At 47.5% G+C, this 24735-nt stretch overlaps 1 protein-coding gene across 1 annotated transcript in view; it reads left to right on the top strand.

Moving 5' to 3' along the window:
• The window catches only part of si:ch211-57i17.5 (usherin), an 89084-nt gene that overhangs the window by 5497 nt on the left and 58852 nt on the right, over positions 1-24735 (top strand). Inside the window, exons 4-6 of the mRNA XM_045207407.1 lie at positions 4021-4225; positions 14079-14186; positions 14455-14638. Coding sequence (XP_045063342.1) covers positions 4021-4225; positions 14079-14186; positions 14455-14638 — 497 coding nt within the window. The remainder of the gene's footprint in view (positions 1-4020; positions 4226-14078; positions 14187-14454; positions 14639-24735) is intronic.

Raw genomic sequence — 24735 nt, 5'->3', positions numbered from 1 at the left:
GAACAGGCCTTGCCATGGTCGACCAAAGAAGTTGAGTGCACGTGCTCAGCGTCATATCCAGAGGTTGTCTTTGGGGAAATAGACGTATGTGTGCTGCCAGCATTGCTGCAGAGGTTGAAGGGGTGGGAGGTCAGCCTGTCAGTGCTCAGACCATACGCCGCACACTGCATCAAATTGGTCTGCATGGCTGTCGTCCCAGAAGGAAGCCTCTTCTAAAGATGATGCACAAGAAAGCCTGCAAACAGTTTGCTGAAGACAAGCAGACTAAGGACATGGATTACTGGACATGGATTATTGGAACTATGTCCTGTGGTCTGATGAGACCAAGATAAACTTATTTGGTTCAGATGGTGTCAAGCGTGTGTGGCGGAAACCAGGTGAGAAGTACAAAGACAAGTGTGTCTTGCTTACAGTCAAGCATGGTGGTGGGAGTGTCATGGTCTGGGGCTGCATGAGTGCTGCCGGCACTGGGGAGCTACAGTTCATTGAGGGAATACCAACATGTTTCAAGCAGACCACCATAGTCCCCGTGCCCAAGAACTCTAAGATAACCTGCCTAAATGACTACCGACCCGTAGCACTGACGTCTGTAGCCATGAAGTGCTTTGAAAGACTGGTCATGGCTCACATCAACAGCATAATCCCAGAAACCCTAGACCCACTCCAATTTGCATACCGCCCCAACAGATCCACAGATGATGCAATCTCTATCGCACTCCACACTGCCCTTTCCCACCTGGACAAGAGGAACACCTACGTGAGAATGCTATTCATTGACTACAGCTCAGCATTCAACACCATAGTGCCCTCTAAGCTCATCACTAAGCTAAGGATCCTGGGACTAAACACCTCCCTCTGCAACTGGATCCTGGACTTCCTGACGGGCCGCCCCCAGGTGGTAAGGGTAGGTAACAACACATCTGCCACACTGATCCTCAACACGGGGGCCCCTCAGGGGTGCGTGCTCAGTCCCCTCCTGTACTCTCTGTTCACCCATGACTGCATGGCCAGGCACGACTCCAACACCATCATTAAGTTTGCCGACGACACAACAGTGGTAGGCCTGATCACCGACAACGATGAGACAGCCTATAGGGAGGAGGTCAGAGATCTGGCCGTGTGGTGCCAGGACAACAACCTCTCCCTCAACGTGACCAAGACAAAGGAGATGATTGTGGACTACAGGAAAAAAAGAGGACTGAGCACGCCCCCATTCTCATCGACGGGGCTGTAGTGGAACAGGTTGAGAGCTTCAAGTTCCTTGGTGTCCACATCACCAACGAACTATCATGGTCCAAACACACCAAGACAGTCGTGAAGAGGGCACGACAAAGCCTATTCCCCCTCAGGAGACTAAAAAGATTTGGCATGGGTCCTCAGATCCTCAAAAAATTCTACAGCTGCACCATCGAGAGCATCCTGACTGGTTGCATCACCGCCTGGTATGGCAACTGCTTGGCCTCTGACCACAAGGCACTACAGAGGGTAGTGCGTACGGCCCAGTACATCACTGGGGCAAAGCTCCCTGCCATTCAGGACCTCTATACCAGGCGGTGTCAGAGGAAGGCCCTCAAAATTGTCAAAGACTCCAGCCACCCTAGTCATAGACTGTTCTCTCTGCTACCGCACGGCAAGCGGTACCGGAGTGCCAAGTCTAGGTCTAAAAGACTTCTCAACAGCTTCTACCCCCAAGCCATAAGACTCCTGAACAGCTAATCATGGCTACCCGGACTATTTGCACTGCCCCCCCACCCCATCCTTTTTACGCTGCTGCTACTCTGTTAAGTATTTATGCATAGTCACTTTAACTCTACCCACATGTACATATTACCTCAACTACCTCAACTAGTCGGTGCCCCCTACATTGACTCTGCAACGGTACCCCCTGTATATATAGCCTCCCTACTGTCACTTTATTTTACTGTATATATAGCCTCCCTACTGTCACTTTATTTTACTTCTGCTCTTTTTCTCTCAACACTTTTTTTGTTGTTGTTTTATTCTTACTTTTTTTGTTTAAAATAAATGCACTGTTGGTTAAGGGCTGTAAGTAAGCATTTCACTGTAATGTCTGCACCTGTTGTATTCGGCGCATGTGACCAATAAGATTTGATTTGATTTGAACCATGAATGCCAACATGTACTGTGACATACTGAAGCAGAGCATGATCCCCTCCCTTCGGAGACTGGGCCGCAGGGCAGTATTCCAACATGATAACGAACTCAAACACACCTCCAAGACGACCACTGCCTTGCTAACGAAGCTGAGGGTAAAGGTAATGGACTGGCCAAGCATGTCTCCAGACCTAAATCCTATTGAGCATCTGTGCTACATCCTCAAATGGAAGGTGGAGGAGTGCAAGGTCTCTAACATCCACCAGCTCCGTGATGTCATCATGGAGAAGTGGAGGAGGACTCCAGTGGCAACCTGTGAAGCTCTGGTGAACTCCATGCCCAAGAGGGTTTATGCAGTGCTGGAAAATGATGGTGGCCACACAAAATATTGACACTTTGGGACCAATTTGGACATTTTCACTTAGGGGTGTACTCACTTTTGTTGCCAGCGGTTTAGACATAATGGCTGTGTGTTGTGTTATTTTGAGGGGACAGCAAATTTACACTGTTATACAAGCTGTACACTCACTACTTTACATTGTAGCAAAGTGTCATTTCTTCAGTGTTGTCACATGAAAAGATACACTCAAATATTTAAAAAAATGTGAGGGGTGTACTCACTTTTGTGAGATACTATATATATATAATAAAGAAAACACGAGAAATAAGACAGAAAGCTATATACAGGGTCAGTGCCAATACCACATTTTTCTCATTGCATAGGTAGGTAATCAATCAATTTTATTTTATATAGCCCTTCTTACATCAGCTAATATCTCGAAGTGCTGTACAGAAACCCAGCCTAAAACCCCAAACAGCTAGTAATGCAGGTGTAGAAGCACGGTGGCTAGGAAAAACTCCCTAGAAAGGCAAAACCTAGGAAGAAACCTAGAGAGGAACCAGGCTATGAGGGGTGGCCAGTCCTCTTCTGGCTGTGCCGGGTGGAGATTATAACAGAACCATGCCAAGATGTTCAAAAATGTTCATAAGTGACAAGCATGGTCAAATAATAATCAGGAATAAATCTCAGTTGGCTTTTCATAGCCGATCATTAGAGTTTAAAACAGCAGGTCTGGGACAGGTAGGGGTTCCATAACCGCAGGCAGAACAGTTTAAACTGGAATAGCAGCAAGGCCAGGCGGACTGGGGACAGCAAGGAGTCACCACGGCCGGTAGTCCCGACGTATGGTCCTAGGGCTCAGGTCTCTCAGTTGGCTTTTCATAGCCGATCATTTAGAGTTGAAAACAGCAGGTCTGGGACAGGTAGGGGGTTTCGTAGCCGCAGGCAGAACAGTTGAAACTGGAATAGCAGCAAGGCCAGGCGGACTGGGGACAGCAAGGTGTCATCATGCCCGGTAGTCCTGACGTATGGTCCTAGGGCTCAGGTTCTCAGAGAGAAAGAGAGAACGAGAGAATTAGAGAGAGCATACTTAAATTCACACAGGACACTGGATAAGACAGGAGAAGTACTCCAGGTATAACCAACTAACCCCAGCCCCCGACACATAAACTACTGCAGCATAAATACTGGAGGCTGAGACAGGAGCGGTCCGGAGACACTGTGGCCCCATCCGAAGAAACCCCGGACAGGGCCAAACAGGAAGGATATAACCCCACCCACTCCGCCAAAGCACAGCCCCCGCACCACTAGAGGGATATCCCCAACCACCAACTTACAATCCTGAGACAAGGCCGAGTATAGCCCACAGAGGTCTCCACCACAGCACAAACCAAGGGGGGGGCGCCAACCCAGACAGGAAGATCACGTCAGTAACTCAACCCACTCAAGTGACGCACCCCTCCCAGGGACGGCATGGGAGGGGTGCGTATGATGATGTCATATTCCAAACGTTCTGTTTCTCTTGTATGTGTCAGTGACTAGCAGGTCTCTCTCCCTCTCTCTAGGTCCTGGCTGTAACAGTCCAGGGGGTACCAGAGGAGGTGGGGTCTCCCATAGTTACAGCTCTGGGTCCTGGCTCTCTAAGGCTCAGCTGGGCCCCTCCCTCAAAAGCCAACGGCATCATACGACTCTACCACATCAACATGACTGGCACCGGGACAATACACACACACACACCCTCGGACGGACCGCTCAACTACACTGTTACAGGTACAACCCACGCACATACACACACACGTACACACAGATACACACACATACCAATGTATACAGAGTACGGTGTCGGCACTCCTACGGTACAATGCAGACAAAAATACTACTAAGGATTACACACACATACACGCACGCACGCACGCACGCACACACACAAGTCCCCCCTTCAGAAGACCGCTGAGATGGTTGGATACACACTTTCACCCTCCTTTCCTCCTCTCCCCCCCTCCTTTCCTCCTTTCCTCATCTCCTCCTCTCCCTCCTCCTCTCCTCCTCTCCTCCTCTCTCCTCCTCTCCTCCTCTCTCCCCCTCCCCTCCATCGCCTCCTCTCCTCCCCTCCATCTCCTCCTCTCCTCCCCCTCCTCCTCTCCTCCCCCTCTCCTCATCTCCCCCCTCCCCCCTCCTCCTCTCCACCCTCCCCCCTCCTTTTCCCCCCTCCTCCTCTCATCCTCACTGTCCTGTGTTTATTTATGCATACTGTTTCTGGAAGCAATCTAATGACTGATTTTACACCGGATTCCCGCCATGAGCCGGCCCTTCCCTTCACACACACAGAGAAGCACACACACACTCACACAGAGGCCTCTGATCTATGCTTCTTCATTCATACACACAGAAACACATACTGACACACCCTCTTAGCACGCTCGCACACACATACTCGGATAGGCTCTCTCTCTCTCTCTCTCTCTCTCTCTCTCTCTCTCTCTCTCTCTCTCTCTCTCTCTCTCTCTCTCTCTCTCTCTCTCTCTCTCGCTCTCTCTCTCTCGCTCTCTCTCTCTCTCTCTCTCTCTCTCTCTCGCTCTCTCTCTCTCTCTCTCTCTCTCGTCTCTCTCTCTCTCTCTCTCTCTCTCTCTCTCTCTCTCTCTCTCTCTCTCTCTCTCTCTCTCTCTCTCTCTCTCTCTCTCTCTCTCTCTCTCTCTCTCTCTCTCTCTCTCTCTCTCTCTCTCTCTCTCTCTCTCTCTCTCTCTCTCTCTCTCTCTCTCTCTCTCTCTCTCTGGCAGGGCTGGGTGATTTGTGGGGCTGCTTTTATCTGCCCAGGAGAGGAGCAGTGTGGCTGGACCCATGCCATCAGTCACCAGGCCAAGGATACACACACACACCAGTCTCCTGTCATATTAGTCCTGTTTAAACCAGACAGACATATCCTCCTTCTGTATGCTAATATGACACACCTATGGCTCTCCTAGAGACCTGATCCTACATCATTCATACAGTCTGAGAGAAGGAGGACAGGAGAGAGGGAGGAGAGGAGACAGACAGGGAGGAGTGGAGACAGATAGGAAAAATAGGAGAGAAATAGGGAGGAGAAGGGACAGAGAGGGTGAGATGAAAGACAAGAGTGTGGCTCTTAAAGTCAGAGGAGAGGAGGAGTGGGGGAGAGTATGTGCCCCTTTCCTTCCAACACCAACAGTGATAAGGTTATCACACCTCAGCTCTGCACACGCTGACTAGATAAGGTTCCACAGACATGTGACTAACAGAAATGGAATAATGTGTCCCTGAACAAAGGGGGGGTCAAAATCAAAAGTAAGAGTCAGTATCTGGTGTGGCCACCAGCTGCATTAAGTACTGCAGTGCATCTCCTCCTCATGGACTGCACCAGATTTGCCAGTTCTTGCTGTGAGATGTTACCCCACTCTTCCACCAAGGCACCTGCAAGTTCCCAGACATTTCCGGGGGAAATGTCCCTAGCCCTCACCCTCTGATCCAACAGGTCCCATACGTGCTCAAGGGGATTGAGATCCGGGCTCATCGCTGGCCATGACAGAACACTGACATTCCTCTCTCAGCCTATTGCGGACAGTCTGAGCACTGATGGAGGGATTGTGCATTCCTGGTGTAACTCGGGCAGTTGTTGTTGCCATCCTGTACCTGTCCCACAGGTGTGATGTTCGGATGTACCGATCCTGTGCAGGTGTTGTTACACGTGGTCTGCCACTGCGAGGACGATCAGCTGTCCGTCCTGTCTCCCTGTAGCATTGTCTTAGGTGTCTCACAGTACGGACATTGCAATTTATTGCCCTGGCCACATCTGCAGTCCTCATGCCTCCTTGCAGCATGCCTAAGGCACATTCACGCAGATGAGCAGGGACCCTGGGCATCTTTCTTTTGGTGTTTTTTAGTGTCAGTAGAAAGGCCTCTTTAGTGTCCTAAGTTTTCATAACTGTGACCTTAATTGCCTACCGTCTGTAAACTGTTAGTGTCTTAATGACCGTTCCACAGGTGCATGTTCATTAATTGTTTATGGTTAATTGAACAAGCATGGGAAACAGTGTTTAAACCCTTTACAATGAAGATCTGTGAAGTTATTTGGATTTTTACGAATTATCTTTAAAAGACAGGGTCCTGAAAATGGGACGTTTCTTTATTTGCTGAGTTTAGTTTATCTGAAACATTCTTGCGAGAGTTTAAAAACAACATGTATTTAATTTTGCCCGTATTAAGCACATTTTAAATCAGCAAGGCATTCCTGCATAGCTATAAAATCTGACTGTAGATTGACACAGCCAGATCAAGGAGTGGTTTGGGATATAAGGGGGTAGTGGCAGTTTGGAAGCTCACTGGTTTCCCTGGTTAATCCTGAGAGCAGTCTGGAGTTTCGGTAGTTCCGGCCAATCCTCTGGAACACTCTGCTTTCTGGAGATATTTCCCAGTTTTTCCAGCAACGCTCCACAGAGGATGCTCGGAGCATTGGGAAAAGACCAGGATTTGCCAAAGCTGGTCACTGTGTGTGTGTGTGTGTTTGTGTCAGGATTGGCAAAGCAGGCAATAGCAAGCCCATTGGGTTGGTCTTGTGTGAGTGTGTGTGTGTGTCTGTGTGTGTTTGTGTGTGTGGCAGTGCTGGCGTTGAGAGTGTAGGTGCTGTGCGTATTTAAGGGCTGGCGAGTGGCTTATGCCAGGCAGTCCCGGTGCGGTGCTAGGCCGGTATGCCAGGGTGTGGATTTGGAAGTGTGTGTGTGTTTAGCGGTGCCGTGAAGTGCCAGCGCTGAGCTCGTGGTGAAGAAGCGTTAAGCCTCCCTGTCCCTCAGCGAGTGCCCGGGAAACCCTGTCTGTCTCATCAGCCCAAACTCTCTCTCTCTCTCTCTCTCTCTCTCTCTCTTTCTCCCTCTAGACAACATCCTGTCTCATCTCTCTCTTTTTATTTGTCTACCTCTCTTCCTTTTCCTTCTCTTTCTTGTACTCTTCTGCTCTTGTCTCTTTCTGTCTCTCTCTCTCTCTGTCTCCGTCTCTCTCTCTGTCTCCATCTCTCTCTGTCTCTCTCTCTCTGTCACCGTCTCTCTCTATCTCTCTCTCTGTCACTGTCTCTCTCTGTCTCCGTCTCTCTCTGTCTCCGTCTCTCTCTCTGTCTCCGTCTCTCTCTCTGTCTCCATCTCTCTCTATGTCTCTCTCTCTCTCTCTGTCTCCGTCTCTCTCTCTGTCTTTCTCTCTCTGTCTCCGTCTCTCTCGCTGTCTTTCTCTCTCTCTGTCTCCGTCTCTCTCGCTGTCTTTCTCTCTCTGTCTCCGTCTCTCTCGCTGTCTTTCTCTCTCTGTCTCCGTCTCTCTCGCTGTCTTTCTCTCTCTGTCTCCGTCTCTCTCTCTCTGTCTTTCTCTCCCTGTCTCCGTCTCTCTCCCTGTCTCTGTCTCTCTCTCTGTCTTTCTCTCTCTGTCTCTCTCTCTCTTTCTTTGTCTCTCTTTGTCTTTATCTGTCTCTCCTGTCTTGTATCTTTCTCTGTCTTTCTCTCTCCCTCATCCTTCCAATATTATCCTATGGGTGACATGGCTAGTCGAACGCCGAACTCTTCATTGAGACAATGCTGAAACATCAATCCATGGGCGAGTCAGTGCCACATTTTCATTTGTGCAGAAATCAAAATAAAAGAGAAGTTATCTTGCAAATTCAGCAGACCTATGGTGTGAAATAGGCTTTTAAAAGTGCCATCTTTATTTTATTACTTATCGTTAATGCTTATCGTTGGTGTGCTTATCAATTCACAATAACCTTTTTTCCAACTCCTATCGATATATCTTTTTTATTAAGTCATACAGAAGTGTTACATTGCGTGAAGTTTAAAATGCATTTTGTCATTACTAAATTTTTTACAAAAAAACAAACGTTTGATTAATAAAATATTTAATCAGTCGTCTTCCTCAAATTAAGGGTATGATGACACAATCTTTGCAAGAGGGAGGGAATCTGATTGCATTGGTCCTCAGCTCGCGGCTCGGTCATTTCATTCAGGGTAAATGGAGTTAGCCGTGAGTTAGCCTGCCCCGAAGCAGGTTAGTTCTGAAGGATTTGTTGCCATAGAAATAAATGTACCTGGCTAAACGATGAACAACTTTCGTGTGACCGGTTAGCCCGAGTTGAACTCAGAGTTGACCAAAGTTACCTTGCTAACTCCTTAAACCTGCTTCGTAGGATACCCCTCAGGTCGCTGGCGACACGTGTACACACACACACACACACACACTGTGTGACCGTGTGCGAAGAACCACAAAGACTCTGTCTCCTTGTCCTTTGTTATTGTAATGAATAATAGCTAAATAAATTACAGACGTTATTAGTAATAGTTTTAAAGTGACACCCCACACCCCAGGCGTAGTACAGAGAGAAGGAAGGAAAGGTAGATGGATGAAGAAACGTTTTACATGAGCAGAAATAATTGACCTGCTTCTCATGTTAAATGTTTAATATGACATAATTCATTTTCCCTTTCACAATGTTAGAACACATCCCTCAGACCAAGCATAAAATGTATCACTCTTCATGTGAACGATAGACATATTATATCTCTTTAAAATCATCTAGCTATTATTTTTTATAAAGAGAATACGGGCAGTTTCAAAAACAATCTCACTTGATAGTTGACCTCTGTTGAAATTGTAACATAAGGATGGAATTAAATGTTGTTTAACAAAACAGAAATCTGTTGTGATTAAGGTTAGTATTTTATTTGCTCATGTATGAGTATGAAATACACACTTTTATTATACAATATAGAAATGATCACTGTTGAATTAAGAGAGGAGAAAAAAGCGCCAAATCCTGCGTCAATCAATGATAAGTATTGCTATCATTGGTGTGTAGGAGTTATTGCTCACAATTATATAGATTATATTATTAATCATGCATTTAATTGAGCATTTGTAAGAGCATTATTAATTCATTACAATAGGGAACATTCTCTTTTATTTATGCTTCCTCTCAATGCCCCATCCGCACTGTTCCACTTTCATTGATTTTATATGAAGTTATCTACTTTATGCTGGATATTTAGCTTGTATGAAGATATTTCAAGTCTTGAATTGGGATTTAATAAATTCATTCTAACCCTGGAGAAGAGGAAGAAACATATTGATCACACGTGGGTAATATTGTAGTCACAATTTAGAGGATTATATTTAGAATATATCATTCAGTCAACAGAATTAAGACTATAATTTAAATTCAATTCAATTATGCTATTTGATTTACATGACCGCTAAATATAATGTTACAAATAAATACGTTAAATATTAGGGCTTAAATGGGTATCTGAACAAAAATTGAATCTGTATTTTTTAGAGACTGGGGTTGCTCCTCTGCCTTTGTGGTTTTTCCCACTGCAACCTCGGAACAGGAAGCCTTCGTATTTGACCAGGTCACAGAGGAAGACTGAATGCTGCTAAATGTTGCTGAGACAGATTTAACACAGAGAGAAGGATAAAGGGAGAGAGTCAGAGAGAGGGAGAGGGGAAGGGGGATTCAGGGACACTCAGCGTTGAGACCCCCAAATTCCCTCTCCCCATCCCCCTGTTTGTTCCCTTCCCCTCCTCCCCTGTTTTATCCCAGATTATGCGAGTGGGAGCAGGCAGAGGGGTGGGGGAGAGGGTGTGTGTGTGCGTTTATGTACGTGCGTGTATGTGTGTGTGTATAAACCTGATCTGGTAAAGTACGTTAGGGGTCCTCCCATAATCCTCCAGACAGGCTGACAGACAGACAGACAGACAGACAGACAGACAGACAGACAGACAGACAGACAGACAGACAGACAGACAGACAGACAGACAGACAGACAGACAGACAGACAGACAGACAGACAGACAGACAGACAGACAGACAGACAGACAGGCAGGGCATTAAGGAGCCATGACAGGAAGTGAACTCTTAATTATTTAGAGGTGTTATCAATGCACCAGGAAAACATAGGCCCTCTTTCTCTCTCTGCTCTATCTATCCCTCTCTTCCTGCTCCTTTCTACTGTATCTGCATTTCTCGCTTTCCTTCCCACTATCTTTTACTCATTTGATGATACAAACAGAAATATAATGATATTGTTTACTGTTATATTGCAGTTAACAGAAGCAAGAAGCCTCTCTTCTCTCTCTCTCTCTCTCTCTCTCTCTCTCTCTCTCTCTCTCTCTCTCTCTCTCTCTCTCTCTCTCTCTCTCTCTCTCTTTCTCTCTCTCTTGGTCTCAGGTATGTGAGGTAAGGGACTTGGGGCCCTATAGTGCAGTCATCATGCTCTCATATTGTCTAATGCAAACAGGGAATGGCAGCTTGTCAATAAAATACTTTTCTACATGTTATTACCGCACACCTCCCCTCTCCTGGACACTACTATTTGGGTGACAGTTACGGCATTGTTTCACTTCGTGTTAGCGGCGCACTGCAAATGGGCTGGCCAGGACTCCCTGGGCTGCCTGCCTGCCCGCCTGCCTGACTGTTAAAATGAAGGAAGTTTTCTCCCTTTATGTTACTTAATTTATTTATTTTAGAGGGGACGTCGGCCATCTTTTCAGCAGGGCAACAGTGTCCCCTTGAGGTGTTGTGTGGAAGTTGTTCTAGGAGAGCGGGGATCCCACGGATAGAGTGTGTGTGTGTGTGTGTGGGATGGGAGGCACACGCTGGAATGATTTAGTATTTGTAATTAAAAACAACAGAATGAAGGGTCGCTGCCTCTGTTCAACAGTCATTTATTGAGTCCCAGCTTTGGGACGAAAAATTCACGGTGATAAATAAATGGCCGTGGCGATATGAAACATTACACTGATCTTATGATTTAGACAGGATTTACACCTTACCACGGCTTGGTTATTTACTTGAGACGTTTTTATTTCTTATTGTGTTAATCACTAAATTAAATATGTGTAAAAATGTACTTTCAGATTAATAAACACACAATATTTATGAATGATGTGGTAGAGGGTAACATTTACATTATTTGTAGTTTACCATCACCTAGAACTGGTGACACATGGATACAGTGAATTGCTCAGAATTGCAACAAATGATATCACATTAACGTTGTTAACAATGCTAGAATACACACTCTGACACACACAATGCTTGGTTACATTGTGTAGTGAAGCCTCAACGTTGCCGGTCTGATGCTGTCCCTAGTGTTTAGTATGCTTGACAGAGTTCTTCATTTAACCCAAACCCAGCAGAACGTTGTGGGAACATTGATCTGGGGTTGGGTTAAGTAGGGAGGGCTGTGTAGCATGTTAACTAGCCTGGCCAATGGAAGAAAGGAAGCCGTTTAAACAACATGACTGAGAGGCATACAGGCATATTTCCTGCTCCACACCACACAGCCTGGCCCTGTATGGACACTGTTCTCTCTGTCTCTTCTGAATTTCAACTAAATATACTTTTTTTATAAGTTTGCTTCTGTTAACTGCAATATAACAGTAAGAAATATGATACAATATAAACATGTATTTGTATGAGTGGGAAAAGAAGGATGGAAGAAAGAAAGCTATTATATTTATGATTACATCATCATACCCTATAAATATATCCCTTTTATTGTCTGCAATTATTAATTTTGTTTGTTTTATCAAGTCATCATTGGTAATAGTTTTGATATGATATTGCTCCATTTCTAAATTAGCTGGTTAGCTGGTTATTTTTATATATGCTGTAAAATAATTACTTAAATTATTTTAATTTAGAATCTAAACATTGTGCTGTATCGTCATCATATTTATGTTGATGGTTGTAATTCTAAAGGCAACAACTTTACACGATCAGATTCAATATTATAAGTCATATTTAAAATGTGTATTTTATTTGTGGTGAATTTGAACATGTTTGGCCCTGACCCTTTTAAACGGGGGAAGGATGGCTGTAGAGTATATCAAAATGAATCTACATAACAGAGTGGCAGACAGACAGACAGGGATATACAGCGTGTACATAAATAAATCATTGGGACAGTGCCATAACGTTAATGCATACAGAGGTATTATAATTATAATAGATCAAAGGCATTTACAGTGTGGAACCTATCCTGTGTCACCGTTCATCTTTATGTTGCTTCATTATTGAGTTATGTCATACATAATTTAACATGGAGCGCTATGGATCCTTCCTCACTCAGATGGAGATGGGATGCTGCCCAGATTAAAGGGCCATGTATACGGGGCGCTCTCTCTTTCTCTTTCCATCTCTTCTTTCTTTCTCTGTCTTTCAGGCCATCTGTTCTTTCTGTTGAAGTCAGAAGTTTACACACACCTTAGCCAAATAAATTTAAACTCAGTTTTTCACAATTTCTGACATTTAATCCTAGTAAAAATTCCCTTTCTTAGGTCAGTTAGGATCACCACTTTATTTTAAGAATGCGAAATGTCAGAATAATAGTAGAGATAATGATTTATTTCAGCTTTTATTTCTTTCATCACATTCCCAGTGGGTCAGAAGTTTACATACACTCAATTAGTATTTGGTAGCATTGCCTTTAAATTGTTTTACTTGGGTCAAACAATTCGGGTAGCCTTCCACAAGCTTCCTACAATAAGTTGGGTGAATTTTGGCCCATTCCTCCTGACAGAGCTTGTGTAAATGAGTCAGGTTTATAGGCCTCCTTGCTCGCACACGCTTTTTCAGTTCTGCCCACACATTTTCTATAGGATTGAGGTCAGGGCTTTGTGATGGCCACTCCAATACCTTGACTTTGTTGTCCTTAAGCCATTTTGCCACAACTTTGGAGTTGCAAACTGTAGACTGGCTTTTTTATGGCGGTTTTGGAGCAGTGGCTTCTTCCTTGCTGAGCGGCCTTTCAGGTTATGTTGATATGGGACTAATTTTACTGTGGATATAGATACTTTTGTATCCAGCATCTTCACAAGGTCCTTTGCTGTTGTTCTGGCATTGATTTGCACTTTTCACACCAAAGTATGTTCAACTCTAGGAGACAGAACGCATCTCCTTCCTGAGCGGTATGACAGCTGCATGGTCCCATGGTGTTTATACTTGCGTACTATTGTTTGTACAGATGAATGTGGTACCTTCAGGCGTTTGGAAATTGCTCCCAAGGATGAACCAGACTTGTGGAGGTCTACAATTTCTTTTCTGAGGTCTTGGCTGATTTCTTTTGATTTTTCCCATGATGTCAAGCAAAGAGGCACTGAGTTTAAAGGTAGGCCTTGAAATACATCCACAGGTACACCTCCAATTGACTCAAATGATGTCAATTAGCCTATCAGAAGCTTCTATAGCCATGACATCATTTTCTGGAATTTTCCAAGCTGTTTAAAGGCACAGTCAACTTAGTGTATGTAAACTTCTGACCCACTGGAATTGTGATACAGTGAATTATAAGTGAAATAATCTGTGTGTAAATAATTGTTGGAAAAATTACTTGTGTCATGCACAAAGTAGATGTCCTAACCGACTTACCAAAACAATAGTTTGTTAACAAGAAATTTGTGTAGTGGTTGAAAAACGAGTTTTAATGACTCCAACTTAAGTGTATGTAAACTTCAGACTTCAACTGTATTTCTATCACGCTCTTCTTCTCTCTTTCGCTCAAGTAAGTATCTTTGTATGTGTGTTCAGTATGTGTGTGTAAGTCTGTTGTAACATTGTGTGTGTGTGTTTCAGGTCTGCAGCCCCACTCTGACTACAGCTTTGTGTTGGTGGCCTGTACAGCGGTGGGCTGTGGAGCTAGTCAGCCATCTACAGGACGCACTCTGCAAGACGCTCCCACAGGTACACACAGAATAATAAACATTTTCAGTTTCCATTTTTGTTTGATTTAGATTTGTTAATTTGTACATCATTAAAAAATATATTCTTTCTTTCTCTCTCTCTCTCTCTCTCTCTCTCTCTCTCTCTCTCTCTCTCTCTCTCTCTCTCTCTCTCTCTTCCTCTCTCGCTCGCTCTCTCTTCCCCTCTCTCTCTCTCGCTCTCTCTTTCCCCCTCTCACTCCCTCCCTCCCTCTCTCTCTCTCTCCCTCTCGCCCTCTCTCTGTGTCTAGGTGTGTGGTCCAGCCCTAGACATGTGGTGGTGAACTCTACAGCAGTAGAGCTGTACTGGGACCAGCCCTTACAGCCTAACGGACATGTGGCCAGCTACCGGCTACTCCGAGACGGTGTGACTGTGTTTGCTGGAGACAGCCAGGATAACAACTACACAGACACACAACTGCAGCCCAACACCAGGTATGGTAACACACACATCTACACATTTACACACACATGCACACCCACACATCTACAGCTCAGGTACAGCAACTACACACACCTAACAACTCATTAACCCCCTAATCATGACTGACTAAAGCCAACTGCCTCCTCCCATGTCCATCCCCACTAACCACCACAGCAGATAGAAAGCTACTGACTAGGGTTATCTCTATTGTATTGTAGAGACTTAGTAATACAACAAAAAACTGTATAGCTCCAATCCATCTGATAGTATATGGATATGAATGCCCTCCGCTATGATGTCTGCTCTGGCCCCGTGCAACGCCAGGGTTGTGGGTTCGATTCCCACGGGGGGCCAGTATGAAAAAAATATGTATGCACTCACTAACTGTAAGTCGCTCTGGATAAGAGCGTCTTCTAAATGACTAAAATGTAAATGTAAAATGCTCCGTACCTGTGTGTTAGGGTCATGATGGTAAAGCCTATTCTATCAGTCCAGCCACGTTGCTCTCTCGCTCACTCGATCTCTCCCTCTCTCTTTTTCTCTCTCTCTTGCTCGCTCTCTCTTTCTCTCAGGACTCACTTGTGTTTGTGTAATTTAATGAATCAATATTTGACTGCTGTATGACAGATGAGGCACGCATGATCATACACACGACAAACCGCCAGGCTCAATCTGATGACCTGTTTGTTTGTACACACTATCCCATTTTGATTTATACATTTATTTTTATTGAAGCTTCATTAATCAAGGTTAGTCTTAGTGAGATTGCATCTGGTTCCCAGGAGGGAACAGTTTAAAACGTGTATTGAGACCTTGCATCATTCTTAGGTTCTTTATGGACTCGGAGATCAGTGTGAGCTCTGAGTTCAGTTAAGTTTTAATTGAACTGACACTAACTCTCACGTTGCTCTCCAATGTATTAGTTATTTTGTCCTATCTGAGAGCTCTTGACTGGAGTTGACATTGAGTAGATGATGAAGAGAACTGAGTAGACAATGACAGGCAAAAACAACAGAAGGCAAAGTGGCTATGTGTACAGTACCTACTGTATGGGAGAATACTAGAAAACACACATCCACAATAATGCCACAGCGAAAGATCATTCAAGGGTTTATGTTTGCAAGAACTGTCCCACATCCCTCTGTTTGTTTACCTCCCATCCTCTGGGAGAAGAGACGTGTGATGAAAATGTTTCCTAACACCTGAAAACACACACTTTGTAATTCCAGATAACAAGGAGGCATTCCCGTCCCAACCCCTCTCTCCTTTTCTCACATTTCCCCATTCTCCCTCTCTCCTTTTCTTCTCCCAATTTAGCCGGAATTACACAGAGAGCACTGGCCCTATTATTCTAGTGTGTGTGTGTGTGTGTGTGTGTGTGTGTGTGTGTGTGTGTGTGTGTGTGTGTGTGTGTGTGTGTGTGTGTGTGTGTGTGTGTGTGTGTGTGTGTGTGTGTGTGTGCGTGCGTGCGCATGTTTTAGTGTAAAGTGGTCTGCTCGATGGTCATTGATTATTTATGACAATGTTGATTAGCTGTCACTTACCTCACCAGAGAAGGAAGTGTCTGTGATGACTGGGGTATTAACCTCTCCCCCCCCCATTCTGCTCCCTCAGGAACACACACACACACAAATGTATACACGCATACATTTCGCTTGATATCCCCAGACTGTATTGTTGGTAAAGTGTTGGTCGGCTTTCTCCCTGAACTGTGCTACTATAAACTATTTCTTTCTTTCTCTCTTCTCTCTCTCCTCTCTCTCCTCTCTCTCCTCTCTCTCTGTGTGATGTTATTGCAGTATCTATATGAAACATGTGGCAGAGTGACAGATCAGTGGTTTTAATGTGTTTCAGTGCACTGGTCTAACCCTCTACATAACTGGTAATGGGCCTGTTTAAAAGTGGCCCGCACTGGAACAATAGCTAATGTACAGCTATTAATGTGTGTGTGTGGACTTTATAGAGAATTAAAGGCTTTCAATGTTAAATGTGTCCCACTTAAACAGCTTAAACACCCGCGGCCCTCCGCCTTTAAAAGGCAAATATGTCTTCTGATGTCATGAATGTGTGTGTGTGTGTGTGTGTGTGTGTGTGTGTGTGTGTGTGTGAGGCTTTGGAGGCGTCACATTATCACACACACACACACACACACACACACACACACACACACACATATCATATGTAGGATATTAGGGTAGTCTTTATAGTGGGGCTATGAGGGGTCAGCTGGTGTATAGTCCTCTCAGGGGTCACACCCTGCTGTTCTGCTGTAAATGGCTCAACTCCTTCATTGAGCACACTAAGACAAAAGGATAACATACCCTTAATGTAAATACCCTTGGGATTTAAATACTGCTAGGAATAGGGAAGGTGCTTAATATAGATATTATAATGATTCTATTATACTGAACAAAAATATAAACGCAACATGTAAAGTGTTGGCCCCATGTTTCATGAGCTGAAATAAAAGATCCCAGAAATGTTCCATACGCACAAAAAGCTTATTTTTCGAAAATGTTTTGCACAAATTTGTTTACATCCCTGTTAATTAGCATTTATCCTTTGACAAGATAATCCATCCACCTGACAGGTGAGGCAGATCAAAAAGCTGATTTAAACAGCACGATCATTACACAGGTGCACCTTGTGCTGGGGATAATAAAAGGCCACTCTAAAATGTGCAGTTTTGTTACACAACACAATGCCACAGATGGCTCAAGTTTTGAGGGAGCGTGCAATTGGCATGCTGACTCCAGGAATGTCCACCAGAGCTGTTGACAGATAATTGAATGTTAATTTCTCTACCATAAACCGCCTCCAACGTTGTTTTAGAGAATTTGGCAGTACGTCCAACCAGCCTCACAACCGCAGATCTGTCATGAGCCCTCTCACTCCACCGGGTTACCACCTTAATGTGTTTCCACTATCTTCCACTCTGCTCATCTCTCTCTCTCTACTCAGCCTAACTAGCGCCACCTGTCCCTGCTCTGCTCGGCTCTAATTACTCTGCCAGCTGCGCTGCATTACCCACTAACCTCTCCCAGTATTTAAAGTCCTGTCTTTCAGCTCTCCTTTGTCAGATCGTCTGCAAAGCTCACACCGGAACCTGTGTGCTCGCGCTTCTGGCTCACCCTTGTTTTGTGACCCCGGACCTGCCTGATTCTTGGATACTCTTCTGCCCCAGGAAAACCAGACCTGCTTTCTGCCATTACGACTCCTGACTACTCTTCGACCCCGGACTTCTGGACCACCAACCACCGGCGTCATCGGACGCATCGCTGCCACTGGGGGGGGGGCACAGATCCAGCACATTGGACGGGATAACCCCTGGAGCCTTCACTCACTCCCTACTTCCCTTTCCCCTTTAGTTTTAATAAACTTTCTGGTGTGACGCAATTGTGGTCCTCTTGTCGTCTGTCTGAACCGTGACAGTACGATCTGACCCTTATGGACTCAGCGCACACTTCCCCCGACATGGAAACCGAAGAACCTGAGCAACCCACCGCCATGCTACGCCTGGAACACACTGAGAGAGAGCTAGGCCGCATGAGCGGCGACATCACCTCTCTGCTTCAGGTCGGCCACCAACAGCATCAGCAGTTCCAGCAGCACCAGCAGCAGTCCCAGCAGCAGCAACAACAACTCGCCAGGATCATCCAACTCCTCACCAACCTTACCCCAGCCAGTCTGCCCACCAGCCCTGCCTCCGAGTTACCTGCCCCGGTCATTGCAGCCGCTGCCCCGGAACCCAAGATTGGAAACCCCGAGCGGTTCAACGGCGATTCTACCCAGGTCCGGCCATTCCTGACTAGCTGCCGACTTCAGTTCTCCTTGCAGCCAAGGACCTTCGCCACGGAGGGGGCTAGGGTCGGGTATGCCATCACTCACCTGACGGGCCGAGCTCGACTCTGGGGAACAGCAGAGTTCGAACGTCAAACCCCCGCATGTGCAACCTTCGACCTGTTTGCTGAGGAGATGCTGAAGGTGTTTGACCTGGATTCACCAACCGCAGAGGCGTCTCGTGAACTGTTCAGTATTCGACAAGGCAGACGTACAGTCGCAGACCATTCCATCGACTTCCGAACCCTGGCAAGACGAAGTTCTTGGAACACACCATCGTTGGTGGACGCGTTCTTCCATAGCTTGGCTGACTATATCAAGGACGAGTTGGTCTCCCATGAACTGCCTTCCACTCTTGATGAAGCCATCGCACTGACTGTCCGGATCGACAGAAGGATACAGACCCGTCGTCGTGAGAGGGGCGCCAAGGTCCACCAACTACCGGCATTCGGAGAGATCCGACTGGGCTCCTGTCAGCTACTGCCACTCACCCAAGTCAGCTTGATCAGTCTGAGCCTATGGAGATTGGGCGAGCCTCTCTCACTCCTGCAGAGCGCCAGCGCCGCTTCACCTCAAACCTCTGCCTCTATTGTGGAGGTGATGGACATCGTGTGGTAACCTGCCCTTTAAAAGCCGAAGCTCACCGGGCATAGGGGGAGTCCGGTTGAGCTCAATGACCATCCAGTCCTCCGACCGCAAACCCTTGCTGCAAGTTCACCTCCGCCTCTCTGACTCAACTCACACCCTGGCTGCTCTGGTGGATTCTGGCGCCGAAGCCAACATAATGGACATCAAGCTGGCACGCCAACTGGGACTGGAGAACCTCCGTTTGACACCTCCTATTCCTGCCCGGGCACTGGACGGACACTTACTCGGATCGGTCACTCATGTCACGGCCCCGGTCTTGATGGGTCTGTCCGGAAACCATCAAGAAACTATCCAGTTTCACCTGCTCCCCTCTCCAGGCCAACCCCTCATCCTGGGTTACCTATGGCTCCGCCCGGCACAACCCTCAGCTCGACTGGGTGACCGGGGTGATCAGGGAGTGGGGAGAGGACTGCCACCGAACCTGCCTGCTTGCTGCCGCACTACCCCCTCGGCCAGTACCTACTAACTCCGCTCCTGACCTCTCCCATGTCCCAGAATGCTACCATGGTCTCAGAGAAGTGTTTAACAAAGCAAGAGCCACATCTCTGCCCCCCTCACCGACCGTACGACTGTGCCATCGACCTCCTCCCTGGAACAGCCCCTCCAAGGGGCCGTCTTTTTCGTTGTCTGCTCCTGAAAGAAGGTCCATGGAGGACTACATCAATGACTCTCTGTCCACAGGATTGATCCGTTCATCTTCATCTCCGGCTGGTGCTGGCTTCTTCTTTGTGGGGAAGAGGGACGGATCTCTTCGCCCCTGCATCGACTACAGGGGACTCAACGACATCACAGTGAAAAACCGTTACCCTCTCCCTCTGCTCACCTCTGCTTTTGAGTTGCTCCAGGGAGCCACTGTTTTTACCAAGTTGGATCTCAGAAACGCTTACCACCTAGTGCGGATCCGGGAGGGAGATGAATGGAAGACCGCATTCAATACACCAACAGGCCACTACGAGTATCTGGTTATGCCTTTTGGCCTCACCAATGCTCCTGCTGTGTTCCAGGCTCTAGTGAATGATGTACTGCGGGACATGTTAAACAAGTTTGTCTTCGTTTACCTGGATGACATCTTAATCTACTCCAGAAACCTGTCTGAACACACCCGCCATGTCCAGCAAGTCCTTCATCGTCTTCTGGAGAATTCCCTCTACGCCAAGGCAGAGAAATGTGAGTTTCACGTCAAGACAGTGGCCTTCCTGGGGTACATAGTGGCAGAGGGAAGTATCCAAATGGATCCTGCCAAAGTATCAGCAGTCACTTCATGGCCAGTTCCGGAGAACAGAAAGAAGCTGCAACAGTTTCTGGGGTTTGCTAACTTCTATAGAAAGTTTATCCGGAACTACAGTACCGTTGCTGCCCCTCTCACTGCTCTAACCAGCACCAAGCAACCCTTCACCTGGACCCCAGCAGCCGACAAGGCCTTCAGTACCCTCAAGGTAAGGTTCACCTCCGCTCCCATCCTCCAGATGCCTGACGTGGACCGGCAATTCATTGTGGAGGTGGACGCCTCGGATGTGGGAGTTGGTGCTGTGATTTCTCAGTGGGCTGCGGAGGATAGGAAGCTCCATCCCTGTGCCTTTTTCTCACGTCGGTTGTCCCCCTCTGAGTGCAATTACGACATAGGGAACCGAGAGCTGCTGGCTGTGAAGCTTGCCTTGGAGGAGTGGCGTCACTGGCTGGAGGGGTCCACCATTCCATTTCTCGTTTGGACCGATCATAAGAACTTGGAGTACATCCGCACGGCCAAACGGTTGAACTCCAGGCAGTCCCGCTGGGCCCTGTTCTTTACCAGGTTTAATTTCACTCTGTCATACCGGCCTGGATCACGCAACACCAAGCCAGACGCCCTCTCCCGTCAATTCCAGAAGGATGACAACCCCTCCAAGGATCCTGTGTCGATTCTGCCAAGTCCCTGCATCGTAGCAGCTCTGACCTGGGCTGTTGAGGAACAGGTGCTGGAAGCTCTCCGTAACCAGCCCGGTCCCAGCACTTGCCCAGCTGACCGCCCTTTTTGTCCCCGAAAACCTAAGGTCCCAGGTCGTTCAGTGGGGACATGACTCCCGCCTAGCTTGTCACCCTGGCTCCACCCGCACTTACAACCTGCTCGCCCAGAGGTTCTGGTGGCCCGCTCTGAGAAAGGATGTACGGGAATTCGTCCAAGCCTGCCCCATCTGCAACCAACACAAGTCGTCCTGCCAGCCCCCCAGCCGGATTGCTGCAGCCCCTGCCTGTGCCCAGACGTCCCTGGTCTCACATCGCCCTTGACTTTGTCACGGGGCTGCCCCCTTCAAGGGGCAAGACCGTCATTCTCACCATAGTTGACCGATTCAGCAAGATGGCACACTTCATTCCCCTCCCCAAGCTCCCAACCGCCAAGGAGACCGCCCAGGTGGTCCTGGAACACGTCTTCCGGATCCACGGACTGCCAAAGGATGTAGTTTCTGACCGTGGTCCACAATTCTCCTCCGCTTTTTGGAAGGAGTTCTGTCACCTGCTGGGAGCCACAGTCAGTCTGACTTCCGGATTCCATCCCCAATCCAATGGGCAGTCAGAGCGGGCAAATCAGGAGCTCGAGAAGGCACTGCGATGCATGACTTCACGCAACCCCCCACTCCTGGTCGCAGCAATTGACATGGGTGGAGTACGCACACAATTCTCTGACCTGCTCTGCCATCGGTATGTCCCCTTTCCAATGTGTTTATGGATACCAGCCTCCTCTATTTGCCAGTCAGGAAGGGGAGGTTACTTGCCCATCTGCACTTGCGTTTGCCCGTCGATGTCGCCGCACCTGGTCACAGGCCCGAGCCACACTTCTCAGATCCGTTGCCAGCTACACTACCGGGGCCAACCGTCGGAGAATCCCTGCTCCCACCTACCATGTTGGTCAAAGGGGTGTGGTTGTCGTCAAGGAACCTGCCACTCAGGGTGGAGTCGCAGAAGTTGGCACCTCGGTTCATTGGCCCATTCCCTATCATAAGAGTGATTAGCCCAACTGCTGTCCGGCTCCAACTGCCTAATTCCATGAGGGTGCACCCCCACTTTCCATGTGTCTAAGATTAAGCCCATTCATGAGAGTCCGCTGGTCCCTGCTGCGCCTTGTCCTCCTCCTCCACAGCTCGTCGATGGTGGTCTGGTTTACACCGTCCGCCGCCTGCTTCGGTCCTGACGGAGGGGTAGGGGTCTCCAGTACCTCATTGACTGGGAGGGCTATGGACCTGAGGAAAGGACCTGGGTGCCAGCTAGTCGGATTGTGGATAGGACTCTCATCACCGCCTTCCACCAACGGCATCCTGATCAACCTGCAATCCGTAGGGGCCGCCCCAGAGGGATCCCTAACCGTCCTGCCCGCTCGGCTTCCTGTCCTGTGCCTGATCCTGTCTCGGGACCTGTCCCATCTCCCGACCACGGCCCTCCGGCTTCCTCCGAGGATGAGGGCGTTCGCTCGGACCGTTCGGAGGAGTTCTAGCCCTCCTCCGGCTCCCCTCCTCCCGCCCGGCGTGGTGTTGCTCTTGGGACTTCTGGGGCCGTCCCTTGGGGGGTTCTGTCATGAGCCCTCTCACTCCACCGGGTTACCACCTTAATGTGTTTCCACTATCTTCCACTCTGCTCATCTCTCTCTCTCTACTCAGCCTAACTAGCGCCACCTGTCCCTGCTCTGCTCGGCTCTAATTACTCTGCCAGCTGCGCTGCATTACCCACTAACCTCTCCCAGTATTTAAAGTCCTGTCTTTCAGCTCTCCTTTGTCAGATCGTCTGCAAAGCTCACACCCCGGAACCTGTGTGCTCGCGCTTCTGGCTCACCCTTGTTTTGTGACCCCCGGACCTGCCTGATTCTTGGATACTCTTCTGCCCCAGGAAAACCAGACCTGCTTTCTGCCATTACGACTCCTGACTACTCTTCGACCCCGGACTTCTGGACCACCAACCACCGGCGTCATCGGACGCATCGCTGCCACTGGGGGGGGGCACAGATCCAGCACATTGGACGGGATAACCCCTGGAGCCTTCACTCACTCCCTACTTCCCTTTCCCCTTTAGTTTTAATAAACTTTCTGGTGTGACGCAATTGTGGTCCTCTTGTCGTCTGTCTGAACCGTGACAAGATCACGTGTAACCATGCCAGCCCAGGACCTCCACATCCGGCTTCTTCACCTATGGGATCGTCTGAGACCAGCCACCCGGACAGCTGACGAAACTGTGGGTTTGCACAACTGAAGAATCTTTGCACAAACTGTCAGAAACTGTTTAAGGGAAGCTCATCTGTGTGCACGTCGTCCTCACCAGGGTCTTGACCTGACTGCGGTTCGGCGTCGTAACCAACTTCAGTGGGCAAATGCTCACTTTCGATGGCCACTGGCACACTGGGGAAGTGTGCTCTTCATGGATGAATCCCGGTTTCAACTGTACCGGGCAGATGGCAGACCATGTGTATGGCGTCGTGTGGGCGAGCGGTTTGCTGATGTCAACGTTGTGAACAGAGTGCCCCATAGTGGCGGTGGGGTTATGGTATGGAGAGGCATAAGCTACGGACAACGAACACAATTGCATGTTATCAATGGCAATTTGAATGCACACAGATACCGTGACGAGATCCTGAGGCCCATTGTCGTGCCATTCATTCGCTGCCATCACCTCATGTTTCAGCATGATAATGCACGGCCCCATGTTGCAAGGATCTGTACACAATTTGTTTTCTAGTTCCCGCTAATATCCAGCAACTTTGCACTGCCATTGAAGAGGAGTGGGACAATATTCCACAGGCCACAATCAACAGCCTAATCAACTCTATGCGAAGGAGAGGTGTCATGCTGCATGAGGCAAATGGTGGTGACACCAGATACTGACTTGTTTTCTGATCCATGCCCCTACTTTTTTTAAGGTGTCTGTGACAAACAGATGCATATTTGTATTCCTAGTCATGTGAAACCCATAGGTTAGGGCCTAATGAATTTATTTCAATTGACTGATTTCCTTATATGAACTGTAACTCAGTAAAACCTTTGAAATTGTTGCATGTTGCGTTTATATTTTTATTCAGTGTATATACACTGAGTGTAGAAAACATTAAGGACACCTGCTCTTTCCATGACTTAGACTGACCATGTGAATCCAGGTGAAAGCGATGATCCCTTATTGATGTCACTTGTTAAATCCACTTCAGTCAATGTAGATGAAGGGGAAGAGACAGGTTAAAGATGGATTTTTAAGCCTTGAGACAATTGAGATTGTATTGGATTGTGGATTGTGTATGTGTGCCATTCAGAGGGTGAATGGGCAAGACAAAAGATTTAAGTGCCTTTGAACGGGGTATGGTAGTAGGTGCCAGGAGCACCGGTTTGTGTCAAGAACTGCAACGATGCTGGGTTTTTCACGCTCGACAGTTTCCCGTGTGTATCAAGAATGGTCCACCACCCAAAGGACATTCATCCAACTTGACAACTGTGGGAAGCATTGGAGACAACAAGGGCCAGCATCCCTGTGGAACGCCTTCGACTCTTTAGTCCATGCCCCGACCAATTGAGGTTGTTCTGAGGGTAAAATGGAAGGTCTCCTTAATGTTTTGTACACTCAGTGTACAGTATAATATATCTGCAGAATTTTCTTTATTATTCTCTGTGTG

The sequence above is a fragment of the Coregonus clupeaformis genome, chromosome 25 (assembly GCF_020615455.1).
Source record: "Coregonus clupeaformis isolate EN_2021a chromosome 25, ASM2061545v1, whole genome shotgun sequence".
In the NCBI taxonomy this organism is placed as follows: Eukaryota; Metazoa; Chordata; class Actinopteri; order Salmoniformes; family Salmonidae; genus Coregonus; species Coregonus clupeaformis.
The sequence above is the reverse complement of the archived record's forward strand: the minus strand, read 5'-3'. Positions and strand labels throughout refer to the sequence as shown.